Source organism: Talpa occidentalis, unplaced genomic scaffold (genome assembly GCF_014898055.3).
Source record: "Talpa occidentalis isolate TD23 unplaced genomic scaffold, MPIMG_talOcc4v2.1 talOcc4.3, whole genome shotgun sequence".
Taxonomy (NCBI): Eukaryota; Metazoa; Chordata; class Mammalia; order Eulipotyphla; family Talpidae; genus Talpa; species Talpa occidentalis.
Window position 1 is genome coordinate 35,775,014 of NW_023603184.1, and position 24,515 is coordinate 35,799,528.

Genomic DNA, 24,515 nt, shown 5'->3' on the forward strand with positions numbered 1-24,515 from the left:
TTTTCTCTAAACTGTAGATTAATATTTTCATTAGAAAAATAACAGCAACCAGTAACTTAGAATGTCTCATCAGTAACTTCACCAAGTTGTTACATCAATGCAATTTAAGGAAAAAAAAAAAAGCACACAAACACATTCCAAGGGTAAACAGGAAAAACAATTGCAAAACCAGTTGAAAATAAGTTGGACTGAATGAAACTAAAAATGAAACAATACTAATATATGGAATACAGTTAAAGCAATTCATTTATATTATTAAACACTAAACCAGAAAACATGTTTTCTAAATTCCCATTTTAAGAAACTAGAAAAGGAAGAGTAAGCTAACCACATACAACACACTATAATTATGTAGAGATCAGAAACAAATGATGAAACATAAAAGAAATCAACAAAATATAAAAGTTTGTTCTATAAAAATATCAATAAAATCGACAAGACATAAACTAAGAAAAAAGGGAAAAAGGCAATCACCACTGTAAAAATAAAACAGGGTAGAAGAGAGCCCCAGCACTCTAGTGATTTTTTTTTTTTAATTATGGGGACTGCAGAGAATTTCAATATGCAAGTTCTCTCTCTCCCTCCTTCTGTCCTTCTCATATTATCCTTTAAATGTCTTTATTTTTGCACAATACAGGATCTCTCTCTCAGGTGTGGTCACCTTAGTTTTCAAGAACCAAAGTGGCCAAGCCTTCCCCCTCCCCACATGGGGATACCACCCCCAGCCCTTCTCTACCCTGACCCCCAACTCTAGCCACCCCCTCCCACACACACATAGTCTCAGAAAGACTGCAGTGACTTTCTGAAGGAAAACCTCCAAGGCAACCTCGGAGAGCTTCAGAGTCTTGCATCTCATGTGCCACCAGGAGAGAACCCAGAAGAGAAACTGGGCCTTGGCATACACTTTAAAAATGCTGGAGGGTGAAAATAAAAGGAATGGAGGCATCACACTCCCAGACTTCAATCTATACTACAAAGCCATAATCATCAAAACTGCATGGTATTGGAACCAGAATAGACACACGGACCAATGGAACCAAATAGAAAATCCAGAAATAAGCCCACAGATTTATGGTCAACTAATCTTTGACAGAGGAGCAAAGAATATGGACTGGAGCAAAGAAAGTTTGTTCAATACTTGGTGTTGGGAAAACTGGGTCGCTACATGCAAAAGAATGAAGCTTGACTACTACCTCACACCATGCACAAAAACCAACGCAAAATGGATTAAAGAACTAGACATAAGACTTGAAATCAAAAAATACATAGAAGAAAATATAGGTGAAACTCTACATGACATGCTCCTCAAAGACATCTTTACAGACACATCGCCCAAAGCAGTGATAGTGAAGGCAAAGATAAACAGCTGGGACTACATCAAATTAAAGAGCTTCTGCACAGCAAAAGGGACAATAACCAAAAACAAAGAGAAACCCCACCTACTGGGAGAACATTTTTGAGACAACACTAATGATAAAGGACTGATCACAAAAATCTACAAAGAGCTGATGAGACTCAACAAAAACAAAGAAAATAATCAAGTCAAAAAATGGGTAGAACAGCTAAAAGATACTTCTCCAAAGAGGAAATGCAAATGGCCAACAGGCATATGAAAAAAATGTTCAACATCACTTGTAATCAGGGAAATGCAAATCAAAACTACCATGAGATACCATCTTACACCAGTAAGAATGGCACATATTAAAAAAACCAGGAACAACAAATATCGGAGAGGTTGTGGAGAAAAAGAAGCTCTCCTGCATTGCTGGTGGGAGTGCAAACTGGTCCAATCACTATGGGGAGCTTTGTGGAGATTTCATGACCTACTAAAGATAGAGCTTCCATATGATCAACAATTCTACTCCAAGGTATTTACTCAAATGACACAGAAACATTAATTCCAAAGGGCACCTGCACCCCTATGTTTATAGCAGCACTATTTACAACAGGTAAGCTATGGAAACAAACCAAATGCCAATAGAAGACTGGATCAAGATGTGGTACATATACACAATGGAATATTACTCAGCAATCAAAAAAGATAAATATATGCAGTTTGCAGCAGCATGGATGGAGCTAGATGGGATTGTGCTCAGCGAAATAAGTCAGAAAGAAAAAGAAAAATACCAGATGGTCTCACTCATAGCAGGAATTTAGAAAACCTAAACAAGGGACCAGGAAAAAGACTAATTAATACAAAGCAAAAATCAAAATCAACAAGCAACTCTAAACCAGAGACACACTATGGGGGGTGGGGAGAGGGAAGGGGAGAGGAAGAACTAGGGTCAAAATAAGGGGAGGGGGCAATTGTATGGGGAATATAACCAAAATGAAAATGCATACATTGTGCAAAAATGAAAAATGATGTAAGAATTATATAAAATAAAATATTAATTAAAAAATGCAAGAGGGGTGCCAGTCCTGCTTCTGGGGGGTCTACTCCCTTTTTTTTGGGGGGGGTCCTACTTCAGATTGCTACTTTTGTTGCTTAGGAAGCTTTTTGCTACATCCCTCCTACACCTGCTGTTCTCTTTTGCCTTCCAGCACTTTGGCAAACCAATTAAAACCATTTCAGCACATCATTTGGGTTGCTTTGCCTTTATGGACCAGGTAACAAGAGCCCCTAGAATAGACAACATGGGTTATTCCTCGTTTGAGTCTGGAGTCCCTGTGAAGCCCCTTGGTTTTGCTTGGTTTCAAGGTGACATTACTGTGAATATTGTAGGAATTGAAGGGATGATAAAGAATTATTATGAGTATCTTTGCATCTACAAAGCACACAACTTAGACAAACTCCTATGAAGACACACATTGCCAAAAACGGACACAAAAATTATTTAAACAATTAAAACAAGTAAATTATATATATTTAGTTACATACATACATAATTATATATACACATATATGTACCCTTTAACACAAAAACGGCCAGAATGAGACATGATTTGTGAATTCCACTGATTAAAAATAAATACCAGGCCTTTAGTAATTCTTCTCAGAAAATAGAAAAACAAGGGGGAAAATCTCTGTTCATTTAATGAGGGGGAAAAAATGCTTGTTAAGACTCTGAAGTGCATCTGTTTATCTGGACTAATCTTCACTCGATTTAACTAATAAATGCATAACACTAGCACCCAATAAAGAGGGATATCCAATACACCTGAATAAAAGGCATCTTTATTCCAAGCTCACACAATTGCACTGTACTTGATACATTAATAAAAATGAGGTTTTCCCTTGTTATTTATGCATTCAATTATTCCTATAAATGCAGGAAGCACACTGCAGAGCAGAAGAAACTTAGTGTCACACCAGAAAGGGCACAGCAATACAGAAGGGGAGGGAAATCTGCCCGCATGGTTCTCATGTCTCAGATGCTGGGGCTTCTTTTGAGATCTTACTGTAACAGGGTGGTCCCCAGGAAAGGGGGAGGTTCCAAGTTCCCTGCCCCACCCAATGGAGGGTGGAGCTAAAGAGAAGAGAAGGAAGGAAGCAGGATGGAGCCCCAAGGAGACCTGGAGGAGGCACAAGGAGCGGAAAGACATGTGAGGAAACTGTGTTTGTGGACTGGGTGACACAGATGTGGGTGAGACCCATGGGGAGGAGACAGTGGCAGCTTTTCCCTTGATTTTGGTTTTGCTCTTTTCCTTCCAGAATTGTTGGTGGTTTGATCCTTTTCTGTGGGTTCCCACTGAAAGGTGCTTTGGACTTGTGCCAGGCTTTGGGGCCTTGCTCTGGGCCTATCCTATTTGGGAGGGGCTTTTACCCACAAGGGGATGGGTAACTGTGGGTGCTTGACTTGAAAACTATATTCTCTGTCTTTCCTGTATTGTTTACTAATTGTATTAAAGTTCCTTTTCATTGGTCTCATGTGTTTTGTGTTGATGCGGCGGATGGCAGAACCTATTTAGAGCAGGCAGGTCCCGGGGTCTGGGCAGCCCCTCTCCCTGCCCTGTAACATTACCTGCAGCATGTCTATGTCTGACGCTTCCAATTGATGCTCCAGATCTGAGATGAGAACGTCTATCAACTGGCTCTGCTGAACGAGCTCACTCTCATCCTCTGCCAGTTTATGGAGAATGACTTCTTCCTCCTTATTCAGGTTTTGTAGCTCCTTCTGCTCCGCCAAGTCCAGGAGACCTCTCAGTTCTGCAAACTCTGCCTGGACACCTTGTCTCTCACTTTGTATTTGACTCTTAGGGAGAAAAGAAAGGCGGTACTCAACCCATCAGGCAGAGACTAGGAACCAGCACTAGCACCACTGTAAATGGAAAGTTCTCACAGCAAAGTGAGACAGAGCAAGAGAACAATTCTTAAAGAGGCTCTTCACATACTACTTCCCCTCTATTATATTCCAAAATAATTCCCTCAAGTCTGCAGCACTGAGTCCAACCCTGAGCCAAACAGAGCAACTGGGTATGTCTCCATGTTCACACAGCTGGACTACTCCTGACAGCACCACTAACCCTCTGCCAAAATGGAACACTGGCCCAGAGCCATGGCTGAATGGCTTCCCTCAGGAGAGTCAAAGACTCAAACACATGATGGGAATGGAACAGAGTCTGCACTGCTATCCTGGCCAATCTCCCTCCATATGAACCTTCCCTCCAAAGACCCATTCACCTGTGCCAGGTTCACTTTTCAATCCCCTCCACCATCAGGGAAATGATGAAGAAAAGGATAATCAAATGACTGTGGGATTGTTAATGATCCAATAACAAAAAGGTAGGAAGTTCTTCCTGTTATCACTCAAATTCTATCAGATTTCTGCCTAAATCCCTCAGAAAGAGCCTCATCCTTCTTTTAGGGGAAAAAGGATGTCCTAAAGCTAATTCCATACAGGCTCTGTGGACTCCACCCCCACCCCAGGCCAAAGCCAAAGACACTGGGAACTCCAAATCCCATCACCACCAAAGGGAAGGTGGCTGGGACCTGAAGGTGGGGTTAAGCAGCCAGGTTGATATAAAAGGCAGACACGTGGGCTTTGGGGGTCCCCCATTTTGGCTCTCCACCAGCTCGCAGCCATCCGGCCAGCTCTGAGAGTGACTTTGGGTTTCCAGATCTGTGGATCCAGTAGGATGCATTAAAGACTTTATTTCCCTATTTTCTGCCTGAGTTGTACATTTCCTTAATTCCCTTTCCCTTGTAAATAAACCTTTTATTAACCTTATGTGTGTGCCCGTAGTGGAGTATTAATAAGTCCCTTTTAAGCGCACAGGTGAGGACCCACAGCCAGGCAACCCATTTTATATCGGGGCTGCTCCATAACACTACCTTCCAGGAAGTTGTACTTTTTTTGACTTCAGCTTCCAGATGTCCAGATTCCTGCAGCTTTTCCCTCATCTGCTGCAGGGCTTCCTGGAGCTTCTCCTGTGAGAGGGGAATCAAGCCAAGGTCAAGCAATGGGCTTTCTCAACATCTGAATACAGGTCATGGAGGAAGTAATCAGATCATCTCTAAACATAAGAGTCACAGAAACTGAAAATATCAATGAGAACCTACGACTTAGAAGAAAATCTGAAGTGTGAACGTATTAAGTCTCAGGCAGAAGTCTAAGCGAAGTCACCATTCCTTCCCCAGATAGGATGATTCTATTTGTCCTAGAGGAGAAATTTGATCCTGCAGGAAAGAAACAACATCTCAATCTACCCAGTCCCTCAGTTACCCTTCATGTGAAAAGGGAATGGTGGATTTTCATGGCACTAGCACCCCCTCCCCCATTTAACACATGGTTCGAAACATCTACTTCTGACTCTAAATCAGTCTCTTGTAATCAGGCTGGAGGCACAGAAATGTCCACCACCTTGGGAGGTGAGCCTAGTGTTTCTCTTCCCCCAAAAGGTTTAGATAGGCTTTTTCCAAGCTGGAAAATTTCAACTTGTGTCGTCTTATTAGGTAGAACTAAGGTAAATCAAATTTTTGTGAGTCTCATGAGGAAGTGTTATCTTAAAGAGATGACCTAGACTTAGCAACATCGCTAGAAATAAATTATTTTTTAAAGATTTTATATATTTATTTATGCACAGAAGAACTGGGGTGTAGCCCAGAGGTGAAGGGGGTGAGAGCATTCACCAGAAACAGAGGGGAGCAGAACAGGAGAATCGGCTGAAATACACTGCTGAGGGGAGCAGTGGGCGAGACAGAAGTCTGCTGTGCCATGTGTGGGTCATCTCCCCGGCCCATGATAGAACTCAGACCATTGTGATGATAGGGCTGAGACGTAACCCCTACGCCATCAGGGAGGCCTCTAGAAAAAAACTTTTTATGGGAAAAACCTATCTCAAGGCAAGGCAAATATCTAAAGGCAAGGTTGTATCATATGAAATTGTCCCCTCTTGGTCCCAGAGACCCCCTCCTCCCTCCTTGACACCCCAGGCTCCAAATACATCCAGTCATAAATACTGGATCTGGGCCTCCCTTGTGGCACAGGGGCTAAATTCTCAGGGCTATCAAGTCATCCTGTTAGGGGGAAAGGATGTCCTGAGCTAATCCCATACAGGCTTTGTGGACCCCACCCCCACTCCAGACTAAAGTCATCAGGACATTGGGAAAGACAAATCCCATCACCACCAAGGGGAGGGTGGCTGGGACCTGAGGGTGGAGTTGGGCAGCCAGGTTGGCTATAAAAACCAAACATGTGGGCCTTGGGCTCTCTCTGGCTCGCGATCGCTCGCCTCCTGGCTTCACCGCTCCTGGCTGGCGGCCAGCTCTCAGAGTGCCATTTTGGGATTCCTGATTGGCGGACTGGGTAGGACGCATTTAAAACTTTGTCTCCCACTTTTCTCCCAGAGCTGTACATTTCCTCATTTCCCCTTCCCTTGTAAATAAACCTTTTATTAACCTTTCACGTGTGCCTGCAGTAGAGCATTGATAAGTCCTTTTAAGCGCGCGGGTGAGGACCCACAGTCAGGCACCCCGTTTTGTATCGGGGCTGCTCTACAACAATCCCCAGCTACTGTGGCATGAGTTCAATCCCCTGCCAGGGAGGTGACCCACATGGCACAGCAGACCTCTCCTGTCTCGCCTGCTGCTCCCCTCAGCAGTGTATTTCAGTCAATATGCCTGTTCTGTTCCCTACTCTGTCTCGCTCCTCTCACCACCTGCACTTCTGGCCTGTACCCCAGTTCTTGAATGCATAAATAAATAAATCTTTAAAAATAAATAAACACTGGATCTGTCCCATTTTATTTCAGTATTTACAGTCCTGTAAATTCTCCATGTGTATGTTATTAAATATGGTCTTTTTCTCCTTCTAAGCTGTCTGATGTTAATCTCATTGCTCATCCAGCCCCAGAACATAGAGCAGTGTGGGAATCTTCCCTTGTATCAACACCAGAGGAAGAAAAGAGATCACAGACCTCTGACTATGGTGACAAGGCAAACAAGAGGAGATTTCCCATCAACTATATATTCTGCTGTTTTAATTGCATCCTGAGGCTCTCCTACCTTCTTCTCCTGGACAATCTCCTCAGTGAGGCATGTCTGGTGACCACGGTGCTCCTGAGACCGCTCACAAAGCCAGCAAATGACTTGCCCATCCTGCTTACAGAAGAGCAGGAGTTTCTCTCCATGGCGCACACAGAGCTCTTTCTTCTGCTCCCCCTCTGGGCTTATCTTGACTCCTCTGAGCTGCTCCACTATGTTGGCCAGATGCCGATTAGGCCGCAGGTGCCCAGGCTTGTAACTGATTCTGCACACAGGGCAGCTGCTCTTCTCTTCCTGGGTTGCCGCGGACTCCTTGTTGTTTGCAGTGATGCAGGCTCGGCAGAAGCTGTGGCCACAGTCTAGGCTTAGGGGCTCTTTCAAGAGGTCCAGGCAGATGGGGCAGGTCACCTCCTCCTGGATGTTCACTAAGATGTTTGATGCCATAGCTGTTGCCCCCTGCTGCTCGCTATCCTGGATTGTGTCTCCTGTTCACAGATCCCTGTATATTTGAGAAGGTTGTACTGGAACAAATGAGAAAGCCAGGAAACAATTCTAATTGTATAGATAACAAGCATAGATAAAATAAAATATTTGATTAAAAAAAGGGGAGGGTCTCCCTTGTGATGCAAGGGGTTAAGCACAGCACTATGAAGCTATCAGCAGCCACTGCAGCAGAGTTTGATCACCGGCCCAGGCAGCTACCCACATAGTGCAGACCTCGCTCCTCTCACCCATTGCTCCCCCTCAGCAGTGTATTTCATGAGATCCTCCTGTTCTGCTCCCCAGTCTGTCTTTGGTGAATCCTCTCACCCCTCACCTCTGGTCTGTAGCCCAGAATGCTTGTATGCATATATAAACATATCTTTTTAAAAAAAAAAAAAGGAAGAATCAAGGAAGTGCAGTTCCTGGACTCATGCAACTTGATCCTCATCAACATGAGGAAAGAATCACCTTGAAGACCAGAGTTAGGCAGAAAAGGAAGACATTTATTATCTAGTTGAATCAGTCATCTGTGGAGTCCGGGAGCCAGCCACCCTTGGCTGAATATCTGGTTTTATGGAATGTGCAGATGGCATTACCCTGGGCCCACAAAGATATATGCTGTATGGTATGGTGTCATTATTAAAGTTAAAAACTAGGCCCCCCCTCCTCGTTTAACAGGCAAATTGGGAAGGCTTGACTGGATAAGGTTGTGGGTGGGGCGGCCCTGGGAACTGGGCTGTTAAATTGAGGATCCAGATGCAGAGTCAGGGCACACCCAAGACTAGTCACCCAACCAATCATGCCTGGAGTAGAAACAGCCTCAGGCCCATCTCATCTGGCCCCCTGCTCCTCTCAGTTGTGTTTTCAATAAATTCTCCTTTTCCGTTCTCTAGTCTGTCTCTGGTGAAGTCTTTCATCCCCCAGACTCTGACCCACTCCCCAACTCTTCTCTGCAACAAGTGCATCAGCTTATATAAGTCCCTGTTTCAGGCATGGTTTAGAAAGCCCTCTCAAGGCTGGGCCCGTGACCCTAAAGCCTACTCGAGGGAACTTACTTCCTCCTTCACTTGGTGCTGGGTAAAATACAATTTGCATAACAATGTCATTACAGGGCCCCTGGAACCTGGTCCTTGTTTGTTACCTTCCTGTTGCTGAAAACCTAAACAGCTGGGATGCACTTTCCCTTGTCATAGGAGGGTGTTAATGTGAGACCAGATAAAGCATGTGTGGGTGCTTAAAGGCCCTGAAACCCAAGCTAGAAAATCCAAGGCCAGCCAATACCCTACCTCCCCACTAGCCTGGTGCGGTGATGAGCCTCATAAAGCAGGATCCTTGATGCTCTCAGCTAGGGAGTGTGGCTCAGGGTGGCTGCTGCCTGCCCTCTTCTAGTGTGACCACAATATGTATGTTCCTCGCTTGAAACCAGTTACTGTCTTTTCAGGATTCTCTCATTGACCTCCCTTGCAAAGCTGCAAAGCAGCAGAGGCCGCTCCTCCCAAGGCTGGGGCCTGTGACTAGGCAGCTTCTCTCAGCAAACCTGTCCCTTTCTGGGCAGCCCTTTCTGCCCGCTTGTGTCTATGTGATGTCGTTTCTGGAGTCAGTGGGTTTGGAGTGCGGGGTCACTGGGTTCACTCTGGGAAAGGCTTCACCAGAGCTCCCTTTTCAGCAGCACCAGAGGGTTTCCCAGGTGAGATTCTCCACAGCACTGAGACATTGGTTATATTTAAAGGGCAGGTTTATTAGGGAAAGGGTGAGAAGAATAAAGGACACTTGTACAGACACAAGCGGCACGAAGAGCTGCCCCGAAAGAATCAGGTTTGCAGAGAGAGGCCTGCATGGTCTCAGGCTGGTGGCCTTGTGGAGAGCTGCCTCTGCTGAGGGAGGTCAGTAAAGTGAAATCCAGGCATGGTGCAGGTCCTGGGCAGGTAGGAGGCTGCTGCTCTGCAGGGGAGAGCTGGTGAAAAGAAGCTCCTGTATAATCAGAGGTGGGCAGAGGCCCTGAGCCTGTATAGAGACTGCACTGATTCAGTCTTCTGTTTGGGAGGGGCTCAGTCCTTGGGAGGCTTCCCTATTTTGCTGATTTTGGACAACTCCACAGAATTTGAAAGGGGCAGGAGATGGCACAATGGGCTCAATCTGCCTATCTTTACCCTTGGGCCTTTGCTCTGGACACTCCCTACAGTAGCCTGAAACCTGCTTGTGTCTCACACTTTGTAAACCAGGCTTTGGCACCTAAGGCTCTTGGTTTCTAAAGCTGTGTCAATGGCAATGCTAATCCCTTCTACCCCCACCTTGTGTGAGCAGGTTTCTGGTCTTGTGGCACCTCCTTCTTACTTTATTTTTTTTATTCCTGTCCTCCATCATAAGCAAATGTCCTTTATTCTTCTCTCCCTTTTATAATAAACCTGCCATTTTGGATATAACTGACGTTTTTGTCTTGGGGAGAAACTCACCTGGGAAACTCGCCAGTGCCGTCAAAGGGGAGCTCTGATGAAGCTTCCCAGCGTCAACCCAAGGACCCCATTCTTGAATTCAAGATCTCCCAAACTGACCTCACAAGAGTCCTATATAATAAACCGGCCCATTTGGATATAACTAAATGTCTTTGTGTCATGGGGAGACTGCCCGAAAGCTGTTGAATGGGGAGATCCACTGAAACTTTTCTCAGATGTTACCCAAGAACCGCTCTCTTAATCCCACATCTCTTTCATTAAAATGACATCAGACATAAGTAGACGGATGAACAAGGTTAGTGATCTCTAAGGAACTACAGCGATCAACCCGCGCCTGAAGCAGTGACCAGAAATGAGGTGCAGAACTTGCCAACCTTCGCACATCAAGTTTCCCCATCGCAGAAAGTCCTTGTGAGGAAAATGTATAGAATTGTGAAGAAATATGACACTGGTACACTGTAACATTGACCCCTAGGATTCAAACCCCTCTGCCTGTGTTCCTGTATTGGGTGGAAAAGGAGCTTTCTACTTCTAAAAAGTCAAGGATTCTCTCTGTCCGCAAAAGATGCAATTCAAAATAATAGAACAGGAAGGAGTTGTGGGTAGATTCGGCCTGGAGAAATGCCAGTCCCTCTGAAGTAAACAAAGCCTTCCTCCTTCAAACCCGCCATCTTTTCGGCCACTCTGTCCCCCAGTTGCCCTTCAGTTAAGGCAATCAGCAGGCAGCCTGCAAGCTGGGCCTTTGCCCCCTTTCAGAGGCATCTTGGCCTTCCCATGAAAAGTCAGACTCACCAAAGCAGTTTTTCCTCTGAAGTTTTCAAACTCTTTGTTCCAGAAACTCTCAACAGACCTTCAGAGACCAAGGAAATGTTGTGACTCCTTGGGGAAGAGTGAAGACAGGTCAGATACAGATATGGTCAGGATGCACTGGGCCTGACTGCCACAGAGTGAAATGGAGTGAAATGAAACTGAAACTCTAACAGGGCTCCCCAGGAAAAGGGGAGGCACCAACTAGATTTCCTGCTCCATCCAGGGAGGGTGGACTGAGCAGGGAGGTGAAGCAGCTGGAAAGGTGGAGGGTATATGGTTTTCAGGCTTTTCTGCCCTCCCACCATTAGGATTGCCCTGTCTGATGGGGCACCTGCGATTGTTACATTGTTGCAAGCTGTCCTGTTTACCTCTGTGGGCCATGGGAGGAGTATTGAGACAGTCACCAAGAGAAGCAGAGGCAGGAGAGAGAAGGGGAGAAAGAAAGCCAGAAGAAATAAAACAGTAAAAAAAAAAAAAAATACAAAAAACTCATACAAAAAAAAAATAATAATCCCAACAGAGAGCTGAAGAACAAACTGGCTGATCTAAAGATAAAAATTTATAATTGTTCCATTTCCTTGAAAAATGTCATTGGGATTTTGAACACACATGCTTTTTTATTTTCAACTTCATAGCAAAACATAACATTGTCAAAGATTTCTAAAGTTATCTTTAATAAAATGTGATTTGCCTGCCCTCCCCACCCCCCCCCCCAAAATAAAGAGAAAAAAGAAAGCCAGAAGAGAGAGAGAAGCCCAGAGTGAGCACCTGCCAGGGTCTTGGACTCCTCCTGGCCTCCTGACACCCCTGCTTGCCGAGTACCTGTTTGCCACACTACATGTAAAGCTTAAGAAAAGCCTGAGAAATCCACAGAGGGCTCCTGGACTCCTCCTTTACCGGGTCTGCTGGGCTCATAGGAAACCTGCTCAGTGGTGCATCCTGCCCCTGCAGCAGGAGACTGTCACAGGAAGGAAGCAGGATGTAGAGGGAGGAGGCCTGCAGGAGGCACATGGAGCCTGGAGACATGCGAAGAAGCTGCACTTGCTTTTTCATCCTGGACTGGCTGAAAGGATGTGGGTGAGAGACCCAAGGGAAGGTGACAATAGCAGCTTTTATCTCGATTATGATTTTTCTCTTTTCCTCCCAGACTTGTCTGGTCAGTTTCTGACCCTTGTCTATGGGTCCCGCCTAAAGGTGTTGTGGACTTGTGGCAGGCTTTTGGGCCTTGCTTTGGCCAATCCTGTTTGGCTGCACTTTTTCCCATGAGGGGATGGGTAACTTTAGGTGCTTGATTTGGAAACTATATTCTTTGTCTTCTCTGTATTGCACACTAATTGTACTGAAGTTCTTTTCCATTGACGGTCTTATGTTTTTTCTTGGTGTGGCAGATGGCAGAAATATTGAGAGCAGGTAGGTTTATCCCCACCTGTGTGATACGTCATAATCCATACGTACATATTCCAAAGAATGGAAGCTTTAAAATGCTAGTCCTTATTCTTCCAGTTCCTTTATTCTAAAGCCAGTCAGTATAACAGGCTTCCCTTTTCTTGGAGCAAGACTGATACTGGGGCCTCCCCGGTGGCGCAGTGGTTGAGCGCTGGGTTGTGAAGCTGCCCGCAGCCTCTGCAGCGCCGGTTCGATCCCCGGCTGCTCCCCGGCCACCAGAGGAGGGTCCCACATGGCGCGCAGACCTCTCCTGCCGCCCGCTGCTCCCCTCAGCAGTGTTCTTCGGTCCTTCTGCCTGCTCTGCTCCCAGCTCTGGCTCTGGTGGATTTTCTCACCCTCCTGCGCTTCTGACTGTACCCAGTGCATGTATAAACAAACAAACAAACAAATAAATAAATAAAACATGCATCTATATTAAAAAAAAAAAAAGACTGATACTGTATTTTCTATCCAAGGAAACATATGTGATTATTTCAGAAACTTTCTCTGTGGTATCAACAAGAAGGTTGTTTGTCTATCTAGTTAAAAAAAGTGTACCTCTTTTAGAGAATTTTCTCAGAAATTCATTGAACAAAAAACTTGCCTAAAGAGAAGAAATGAAAGGTTTCTTTAGGCACATCACCATGCAGTTGAGCTAGAGAATTTACAGCAGGTGCTGGTTAATAGCGTCATTGCTTTTTGATGTCCAGAGGAATAACACCACTATTGCCTGGAAGGTGTTTACCAGGAACAACTACAAGGATCATACAAGAATGTAAAGAATCACCTGGACTATTATATCTCTGTGCAGAACACGATGTGGTGGAAGGAAAAGGTGCACATGATACACTGGATAGAGAAGCACATGGTACTGAGCACCTCTGTCAGGCAGGAAAAGGAGACGCCTGCCAAGTGCACTGCCCATCTGAAGCTGCTTGCAATGGCTCAAGCACAAGCAGTTGTGTAAACGCATCTATCCCAGTTCAGCCAGCTAGAAACAGTTGGCTTCACTGCATGGAAAGTAGGCTATGTGACAAAATCGTTCTGCATTACTGTCTACTAAAGTAACGGTTTAACCTTCCTAAAAGTGAAGAGTTAAAGCAATCTATTGGCCAGTGAGATTTTTCTCATCCTCCCTGACCTGCAAGTAAGTTGTTCCAGCAACAATGGAATAGGATCAAGACTCCAGAAATGAACCAACACTTGTATGGACAATTTATCCAGCACAGAGGAGTCAAGAATAAACAGCAGAGAGAGGAAAGTCTTTTCAACAACTTATTTGGGGAAAAGTAAACTGCCACATGCAAAAGAAGGAAACTAGAGAACTATGTCACCCCTTACACAAAAGATAACTCAAAATGAATTAAGGACTTGGATGGCAATCTTTGAAACCACAAAATACATAGAGGAAAACAAACAAAACCCTCCAAGCCACTCGCTTAGGGATGTCTTTGTGTAATTGTCTCCAATAATGTAGACATGAAACAGAATATAAATAAATGGGACTACATGTATCAAAAAAGTCTTCTGCACAGTGAAAGAATCTATCATTAAAACAAAAAGACATCTGGGCCTCCCCGGTGGCACAGTGGTTGAGCGCTGGGTTGCGAAGCTGCCCACGGCCTCTGCGGGGCTGGTTCGATCCCCGGCTGCTCCCCGGCCACTGGAGGAGGGTCCCACATGGCGCGCAGACCTCTCCTGCCGCCCGCTGCTCCCCTCAGCAGTGTACTTCGGTCCTTCTGCCTGCTCTGCTCCCCGCTCTGGCTCTGGTGGATTCTCTCACCCTCCCGTGCTTCTGATTGTACCCAGTGCATGTATAAATACAAAACAAACAAACAAACAAATAAATAAATAAATAGAACATGCCTCTATTAAAAAAAAACAAAAAACAAAAAAGATATCTACTTGAATGGAGAAAACATTTGCACATCATACATTATGCATATAAGAACTGGGGTGTACACCAGAGGTATGGGTGAGAGGATTCACCAGAGACAGCCTGAGGAGCAGGACAGGGGGATCAACTCAAATACACTGCTGAGGGGAACAGCGGGCAAGACCAGAGAGGTCTGCTGGGCTCATGTGTGTTAGCTCCCTTGCTGAGGTTCAAACTCATGCTGCAGTGGGTGGCACTGAGCCATGTGTTAAAACTCATGTTGAAAAATTGTGTGAATTGTGAATTCAGGTTTCCTCCTCACCCAGGTTTCCAGAAATCACTTGACAGGAGCTAAAACTCTCAGCTAAATCTAATATCTCACACGAGAGTCCCATGATATTAACCAAGGACATGTAGTAGTTCAGGGACTCACAACGAGAAGAGGAATACTTGTCACACTCTCTCAGCTACCAATTCCCTCCAGTTCAGTCACATAAAGTACATAAAAAATACATCTATTAATATCTCTCCTTCAACAGCTATCTGGGTACAGGGGAAAGTTCCCTCACCACCGTGAGTTTTTCTGAGACTAGATGCATAAATGAACAACAGACAAATTAGTATGAGAAAAACACCAAATTGAATAGGATGTGTAGAGTGAATTATACAGCAGTAAATTCTAAAGTAAATGGAAGACAGCAAGGGCTTATATCCTATTATAAGGGACTTGAGTCACCAGGGAGAGTCACCAGGGAGAGGGTTTCACATGATGAGGAAATGACTTCATATGACAGAACATTACCTTTGATTGTTTGCCCTTCCTTAAGATATTTCTCCTAGTTAAAAAAAATATTTCTGCAGAGATCACTATACCTAGGAAAACTTAAATCTTCAAGTAATGATAACAGTCTCTCATGAAAGTGGTTCTCACACGATCTTGACAGATCTTCATTCCATATACCAAGGTGACAGGTATTGAAATGGCTACTCTGGATATCTAGGAAATCCTGTCTAACTTTTGGGGGGAGGGGGCAACAGATCTACAGCTACATGCTCTCTATCTTCAGTATGAACAACGTGGTGGAATCCATTCAGAACATCATCCACTGGTTTAGAGTTTGCTCCTTCCCGTTCTTGCCTCTGGCCTCCACCGCAGTTCTTGTATGCATAAATAAATAAAAGTAAATCTTAAAAAAACAGAAAATTATATATTCTATTTCAAAGAAAAGTAAAAGTAGTAATTTTTAAAGTATATTAATATTCATTCTTAATATCCATGATTTCAACCCAGAGAGAAAATTAGCAGATACTAATCGGAATCAGTGCTCATGTTCTAGGAAATGAAAAATCACAGAATTTTATTATTTAATTCCTACACATTTCTATCAGTTCAGCCTCAGTATTGCTATTTCTCATAAGAAACTGCATCCTATTAAAGCTAATTTAAAAAGGACTAGTAAGAGGCATTATCACCCTGATAGTGAAATTCTGTCTGATTTCAAAGTTTAGGTTTTTAACTGTCCAGTGTGTTCCCTCTCAACATCATTTCACCTGCAAGAGCAGCCTGGTCATGAAAGAGCTCACCCTGGCTCTAGCCATTACAATGAATGCCCGTGCCTGTTGATAGGTAACTAGACTTGAGCATACACCTCTACCTCCTGGCACACAACACACACACATAGCTGGTGTGCCCAGCTTCTTCAACAGATCAGCATCTTTGGGCTTCTCCCTCCCCACCCAACATCCTAGGGAAAATGGCTCCTACCTTTTCTTTGGGGACATACTCAAGAGAAGGCGCTTGTGGTGGAGAAATACAGAGTCAGTTCCAATACTGCCTCTTCCACTCATTAGCCATGGGAGGCTGAGCACTGACTCCTACTGAGTCCCAGGGCAAGTTAGGGTTAAGTATGCAGCTTCAGGCAGGGTGCAAGCAGGGACTTGGGAGACTTAAGGGAGGCCCATGAGATGAGGGCAGAAAAATTCAGGAGGGCCAGTGCCAGCAGTAAAAGTAAATTTTAGGAGACCTTGGACAGGGAGGTAAACTACTAAGATAGGAGCTGGGAAAATGGGCACCTCTGCCCAGAGGAGTATAGCCACTAGGAGGAAGAGCCAATCACAAAACAGGACGATGAGATTTTAGAATGGGGGGGGGGATGGAGGGAGGTTTAATTATCCCTAGACAGGCCTTCCTTGCCCCTCCCAAGTACAGCATACAGGGAAGTTCTTGCTTTCTTCCTTCAAATAACCTTGTCCTTACTTTCTTAAGGTTTGTTTCTGATTCCTCATCTATAATGTCTGCAAATTCCTTTTTTATAGTTTTGTGGCACAAGAACCTATGGTGACTCAAGGGCTAAAGTCAGAACGCACAGCAGCATCAATAAGTTTATCTATTCTTTCAGCTATCCCTTAGGATTTCCTTCTTCATAGGATGTTTTTGAAGATTGACTGGGATAAAGAAACTGTGTTTAATTATACCTATGAGTGTACATACAACACACACACACAGATACACATTTGTGTGCATGTGTAAGTGTGTGACTATCCCATTCCCAGCCCAAGCACCTTCTTTTTCATCTTTCTGGAGCAACTTATTACCCCTCTGTGTATTGCTGTGTGCTCTGTGCAAGAAACTGCTCTAGTTTACAGTGCATATTTTTCTAAGAAGAGTGTGTGTTTTTGCTCTCCTTGGTAAATCTATTCCTCTTGTTGATTTTGAAACTGATTAGAAGAGCGCATGGGGTGACATGTATGGCGGGGCACTAAGTGCTTCATCACAGGCAAAAGTCTACCAAAAAGCTGTCCCTTTTAGAATATCTGTTCCTAGACATGTTCCTAGACAGCTGTTGTACAGTTTTGGAAACTGGTACTTTTGCAGTTTCCCATTTCCAATAAAGGACTTAAAAAAGCCCTCAGTATGTGTGTTTTCTCTATATTCCACATATAAGTGAAATCATTCATTATTTCACATAGAAGATCGTGGCAGCAGAACTGAGGCTAGTAGAGGGGAACGGAGAAGCGGGCAGCACAAAGGAGGAGGACACATGGCCCCAGGGAGGGCTGTGGTGTTTGAATGATGGGCTGGTGACATATCTCTGAGATGTGAACCTATTCCCCTAATCAGGTAGCAGGTTGTAAACCAGTGTTACCTCAATAAAGGAAAAAAAGAGCCTGAATATGAAAAGGTACATAAAACAAGGTTGGAACTGGAGTGACCTTGACTGCAGTTTGGGGACTTGAAAAATGAGACTTTAGTAGAATCAGTTATTCCAAATGTGCACATTGTGTTACACAGGACATGGAGACAGTTTACCATTTTCAATAATCATCAGAGTAAATATCTACTATATTGTTCAGGACACTGACATGCTATTTACTGCTTCCCTGGCAGCCTAGGGATTGGTCTCAGGACTATTACTGCTATGGAGTAAGTTTGCCACCATTGGCCAGGGACCTGACGTACATGGCGCAACAGACCTCTCCTGTCTTGCTTGCTGCTCTGAAATACAGTAGTTTATCTCATAATCTACCTGTTCTTCTCCCATCTCTATCTCTGTTGAATCCTCTCACCCCCCTCATTTTGGTTACACCCTAGTTCTTCCGTGCAAAAATAAAATAAACAAAAAATCAAACAAATAAATAAATAAATAAAAGTTAGGAGTAGTTTAAAATTCCACTTTATAGCATAAAAAGCAACTCAGAATGTATACATCCTGTACACTTTGTAAAAGATGAAACAGATTTAAACTCAAACAATACGTATGTAGAATTTTTGCTGAGTGTGACACTCATAGACAGATCTCACTCCTAGTAATGACAAAAACCTTTATCACCAAACTGTCTTCTGTCTCTTGTTTCACAAGGGTAGTAGGAAGGACCTATTTAAAAGGAACAAGTGAAATTCTAGGCTGGAAAGCTTCTGGAAGAGATGAGATGAAAACATGTATGCATTTCCTTATAGTCTCAGGAGACAGAATTCAGGTTCTAGGGGCCCCTACACTTCCTACTCCTAGACAGGACATGTATCAACCATTTTTACTCCTCCCTTAAGATGAAATGTAACCTGGTGGTTGTAGTAACGTACAAATATTGGATCCCTAGGAACGTCAATCTAGACAATGCAGTCACATTCATTTGAGACCAAATTCTCACAAGCCCAAGGACTCTCTTGAACTTGCTTTATAATTAGTTTACATGTATGAACTAAACCAATAATATACAAATACAATGAAAATTTTCTACTCTTGATATTGTACTGTAAGAGACTTCAATGTTTTCTTCAAAAATTTCTTAGCCATTCTCTGCACTGTGCAGTGCCATAAAGTTATAAAACAGATTCTCTATTTACAAACACACACACACTTACACGAAGAGTTTTAGTTTGATTGCATAGAATTTATGTCTCAATATGGAAATAGTGGATCTTCTTATAATACAGTATACTCATATTACAACAACATAATTGTCCATTGGTGGAAAAATGACTAAACAACAACACATGCAATCACTCACACAGAGTGTAATATCATTTAGCCATGTAAGAAGAATTGAATTTTACCATTTGTGACAAAATGGTTACATGTAGGGGGGAATTTTTCAAAGTGAAATAGATCAAAGAAAGACATACACGATATGGTCTCACTCACTCTTTAAAAAAAGGAAATTTCATAGATGCAAAGAACATATTGGTGGTTGTCAGAGGTAGGGCATGGGCATGGCTGAAGTGGGTGAAAGGCATCAAAAGGTATAAGCTTCCAATTATAGAAAATAAATTCACCATGCATGTGACATAATATACATCACTATGACTATTATTAGTGACTTCATTGTGTATTTGAAGGTTAATAAGAGAGTAGATATGGGGAAGATGATACGTTATAAGTTTGTAAATTTAAGCTGATGATGTATTAGTGAATTGTGAATGGTAAAATGCCATTTAAAAAAATGTTCTTCAGGACCTCCCCGGTGGAGCAGCGGTTAAGCGCTGGGTTGCAAAGCTGCCCGCAGCCTGTGCAGCGCTAGTTTGATCCCCAGCTGCTACCCGGCCACGGGAGGAGGGTCCCACATGGCGCACAGACCTCTCCTGCCGCCCGCTGCTCCCCTCAGCAGTGTGCTTCGGTCCTTCTGCCTGCTGTGCTCCCGGTTCTGGCTCTAGTGAATTCTCTACCCTCCCGCGCTTCTGACTGTACCCAGTGCTTGTATAAATAAATAAAAAATAAACCTTAAAAATAAATAAATAAACAAACAAACAAATAAATAAATAAATAAAAAATGTTCTTCAGTGTGAGCCTACTGAGAAAAAATTTTCCACAGCATCAAATGGTACATCATTAATTATCAGTTTCTGTTCCAAATTCAGGGAGACAGAAGAGGAAGAGTTTCAGAAAAAAAGTTGTCACAGTGTGCCAAAGCCAGATTACATGACGGGTGATAGAATACGGAGGTTAATAAATGGTGCCTCTGAATCTACTCGTAGCCACTGCAGGATGGGTTCAATCCCCGGGCAGGAAGCTGAACCATATGGTGCAGAAGACCTCTTCTGTCTCACCCGCTACTCCCCTCAGCAGTATATTTCTGTAAATCCACCTGTTGTGCTCCCCACTCTGTCTCTGGTGAATCTCCTTATCCCCTGTACCTCTGGCCTACACTCCAGGTCTTGTATGCATAAATAAATAACATAAACCTTTCAAAAAATAAAATGATGCTTTTCCAGAACCTTCTTTCTTTGAGTAACATTGACAAACCCTTCATTTGTCTACTTTCCAACTTCCTTTGGGTAAAGTTCAATCCTGTCAACCCTCCCATTCAAAAACTGAACTGAAAAATCTGACTTGCCCTACACATTCTTTCCTGCCATTCATTTTGTCTGTCTTGTTCATGCTCTGACTACATGTGCTAGCTGAAAGACGGTGGAAGCTTCCATCACAGGGTCCACGGTACCAGGAATGCAGAGTTTGGCAATCTTCACACATCCAGTGATGTGAGACTTGTACAGCATCTGACAAGTTGATTTCTAGTTAAATCACAGATATTTCAGCATTGTTTGCACCCACAGAAGAGTAAGCTCTCTTAGCTCAGAAACTTTTCTACTCCCTTCTATCTATGAGTCAGGAATTGAAAATCACTTAAGCATAACCACTGAGCACATTCACAGTTTTAGTTTCTCAATATGAATAAAGTTTGTTCTGAAAACAAATGAACTAGGGATGTCTTTGGAGTCTAATGGTATCTTCTAAATTTTGCATGAATTGCATTCTGGGAGCTGGCATTTATTCCTCTCTCTTTCGGTGTCACATAATATTCCTGTGGAGTATCCCTTCTCAAGCAGTCTTCACCCAGCAATGGTATGTTTTATGAAGGAATCTTTTCTATGTTGCTTTTTCTTATTTCAGATCAACGATCAAAGGTATGACATAAGGAGTGACATAGGCACTCCACATGTGCCATGTATAGCTATGCATCCACAGAGCTAGATGTATTAATTACACTGAACATACCAATGATAACCATGGTTCTATTTTATTGTAGCAATCAACGTAATTGCTGTAGCACATAATGCAATTCTGGTATATTAACATTTATGTAAATGCCTGTGAAAAAATTTAGCCAACAGTGTTTCATATCTTTGTTCCTATGGTTTACTCAGAACTTACTCAATGCCTGTGGCTGTGGTGATTAATTTTATATCTATGGGCTAGCAACATTATCTAGATATTTGAGCAAACACTGTTCTCATTCTTTCTGTAATGGCATTTTCTAGATGAGAGGAACATTATCCCAGTAGACTAAATGTAGAAGATTACTCCCCTTATTGGTCGTGAGCTGAATTCAATCAACTGAAGACCTTCAAGAAAAAAGACAGCGAACCCTCAAAAACAGGGTAATCTTCCTATAGTCAGCGTAGGCTTTTCTTTTTTTTTTTTTAATTTCATAATCTTTTTTTTTTTTTTTAATTGAGGCATGTTTTATTTATTTATTTATTTATTTGTTTGTTTGTTTGTTTGTTTGGTTGATACAAGCACTGGGTACAGTCAGAAGCGCGGGAGGGTGAGATAATTCACCAGAGCCTGAGCAGGGAGCAGAGCAGGCAGAAGGAGTGAAGTACACTGCTGAAGGGAGCAGCGGGCGGCAGGAGAGGTCTGCGCGCCATGTGGGACCCTCCTCCGGTGGCCGGGTAGCAGCCGGGGATTGAACCGGCGCCGCAGAGGCCGCAGGCATCTTCGCAACCCAGCGCTCAACAGCTGCGCCCCTGGGAGGCCCATCCTAGGCTTTTCTAAAGTTCTGCTATGCCATTTTATTTTATGAAGGATTAACTTAGTAACAGAGGATTGTAAAGTCAAAAAGCAAAAATTATGTTCATAGCTTGTTTTGCAGAGAGCCTATACAGAGAATTTAGGGTAGGTTTGCAGGAAGATTTGAGTGATTATAAAGAACTGTATGACAGGCAGACAGGCATACACAAAAGGAGGTATAGATGTTAGTGACCTACCTACCCTGATGGATTCAATACACTGTCAATATTGGGCCCTGGTCTTCTCCTTCACCCATTCTCTTGTACTTGCCACCACCCCACCTCTAGTGACTCAGCCTTCCAGTGTGCTCACTGCCTTCCTGACTCTGAGTGAAAATACACTGTTCACACACTATTCTTCTTCATACAGGCCACGTATTTATCATACTACTCCTGCTATTGCTGTGTTGTTTTAGGTTTTATTGTTTTCTGTGATGTGGTAAGGTATTGTTGGGTCTGGGAATACTCAAAACATATTCTATATTTATAAATTATATGACTATTTTGCTTTACCCATTTAGCTTACTAAAGGTTTCATAGGAACTCTCTACTTTCAGATGCCAGGAAAACATTATAGTGTTAGTGATGGAGAAACACTAAGGGGAAAGCAATCATCCTATTTCCCAGCATAGGGAGACAAATATGAGTTCAGCTAATACAAAGTGCCTAGTATAGTAGTGGGGAGTATGTAGGGGCTGCTGGAGTTAAAAACCGACCTGTCTGTACATCATGAAAGAAAAGCAGTCAGGATGAAGTGCTGCACGGAACTGCCCTCAAGCTAAATAGCATGTGTTTGACATTCCATTTAGAGAGTGCATATTTTTTTCCAATGAAGATCTCAAATTCCTATATGAAAAACCTATTTGCTTTTACAACTGTTTGGTTCAGGCAGTAACTTTAGGCAATGATGCCTCCACATTGTTCATGGATGATCTTGCAGGGAGATTTCTTGTGTACTGATATTAGCCTGAGTGCAGCCAAACTTTCCCATGTAAATACTTTATCTGCTCAGAGTCCTAGCCCCTGAAATAAAAAATGGTGTGACTATTGCTGGGGGTTTCTGAGGTGATGGGGATAGGACAGTCCTGCAATTGATTTGTAGACAGCAAGTCCACAATTGGCACACTTCAGATTTTCTGACCCCGGGACTCACGGGTTTTCTGACCTTTTCCTGAGAAGAGAGTGTAATTGGAAGCAAATTAAAAGTCTCATATTCTTTTCAGCAGAAGGCTGTCTGAGGCCAGGAGATTCAGTTAAAAAGTAGAAGCCTTCTGGACCTCCCCAGTGGCGCAGCGGGTTGAGCGCTGCCTGGTGAAGCTGTCTACAGCCTGGCAGTGTGGGTTCAATGCAGCCCAGCCAGCGATGATCCCACATGGCACAGCAGACCTCTCCTGTCTGGCCCGCTGCTCCCCTCAGCAGTGTATTTCAGTCAGTCTGCCTGTTCTGTTCCCCACTCTGTCTCTGGTGAGTCCTCTCACCCTCCACACCTCTGGCCTGTACCCCAACTCTTGTATAAAAATAAATAAAAAATAAAGAAAAACAAAAGACAAAACAAAAAGTAGAAACCATCCAATATATAGCTCTTTTCAGTTGCATATAGAAATTCATGTTTTTATTTCCCTGTAACTAAGTACTCCATTCTGAACTGGAGGAGTGGGCATTCCAGGAAATAGTCATTTGTTAGTTCCAGAGTACAGATTTTTTCTCTAATGAGGCCTAGACTTCATAGAGCAATGGAGTGATAAAAAGGCAAAAGCAAAGGGAACACTTTAATCAATTTTGCCAGTGCCCACAAATGCATACCAAAATATAGGTACACACACACAAACACACAGAAACACTTTCCACCTTGGAACCTGTGTCATCGAAAGTCATTCAAAAGTGGTGAGGGGGGAATTCCGAGGGGCAAGCAGGATCGCAGCAGTTACTATCTGACCAACAGTGCACTTGTATTTCTAGCTGAACTCTGTGGTAATGAGCTGAGAAAAAAAATACCCAAAGAAACCAGGATTCCAGCAAGCCGTAAATCATCATCTATGGTAGAAATAGTTCTCTTCCTATCACAGGAAGCACAGGCGCGCGGCCTGAATCTCTGGAATACTGTCCATAACTGCAAAAGTTAGGCTGACCAGAACAAACACTTATTGACACCATTGTTAAATCTCAGAAGTGTACTTCTGACTCTTGTAATGAAGAAGCAGCTGGGTAAACAGAGCTCAAATTCAAAATTTCCATGAAATAGAATTACTGCAGGTAACTGAAAAACTTAAGACCAGCGAGCTATACAGAGCCATTTATTTCATAATTAGCTAAAATTCAAAGACCATGTAATGTTTAATCAAGTCCTATTTCTTAAAACAAAGCCAGAGTAACCCTGTTGAAAGAAAACTAATACATATTCTTAGTGTGAAAGAATTAGTAGGATACTGAGACACAGGGCAAGCTAGGAATTATGCATTTTTAGGGACAGTGCAGGAGGGGACCTCTGAAGAATTTAGGGAGACTTCAGAGATAAGGACAATCAAGGGAATGTAACCCATTCCACTAGGAAAAACAAACATCTCAGGACCAAGGACAACATTGTTAACACTAGTCCTGTTTTCCTTCAGGTGGTAAAGGGAGGTGGAGATGGAGAAATGGAGAGTGGTTTAATTTATGGACAACTTAGAAAGGCATCTGTTTGTTTAACTTCAATGCAGGGATGCCCATCCAGAGGACTGGGCCATAAAGATAAAGATGCAACAAATTGGGAAA

General features: G+C 43.2%; 2 protein-coding genes across 8 annotated transcripts in view; both read right to left on the reverse strand.

The window, feature by feature from the left end:
- The window catches only part of LOC119255565 (tripartite motif-containing protein 5-like), a 110,746-nt gene extending 98,484 nt beyond the window's left edge, over positions 1-12,262 (reverse strand). For 2 of the 7 annotated variants that reach the window (XM_054699477.1, XM_054699478.1), the window contains exons 1-4: positions 11,155-11,441; positions 7,448-7,925; positions 5,276-5,371; positions 3,966-4,196 (exon numbers count right to left, since the gene is read on the reverse strand). In XM_054699477.1, the coding sequence (XP_054555452.1) occupies positions 3,966-4,196; positions 5,276-5,371; positions 7,448-7,870 (750 nt within the window). In that variant the 5' untranslated portion in view covers positions 7,871-7,925; positions 11,155-11,441. Of the gene's footprint in view, positions 1-3,004; positions 3,517-3,965; positions 4,197-5,275; positions 5,372-7,447; positions 7,926-11,154; positions 11,451-11,940 lie in introns of those variants that run through there. The other 5 variants (XM_054699473.1, XM_054699474.1, XM_037522807.2 and 2 more) reach the window with 5 other exon arrangements.
- Positions 7,883-24,515, reverse strand: part of LOC119254980 (tripartite motif-containing protein 5-like) — an 85,234-nt gene continuing 68,601 nt past the window's right edge. The window contains exon 5 of the mRNA XM_054699488.1: positions 7,883-7,925. Within this exon, the coding sequence (XP_054555463.1) occupies positions 7,916-7,925 (10 nt within the window). The 3' untranslated portion in view covers positions 7,883-7,915. The remainder of the gene's footprint in view (positions 7,926-24,515) is intronic.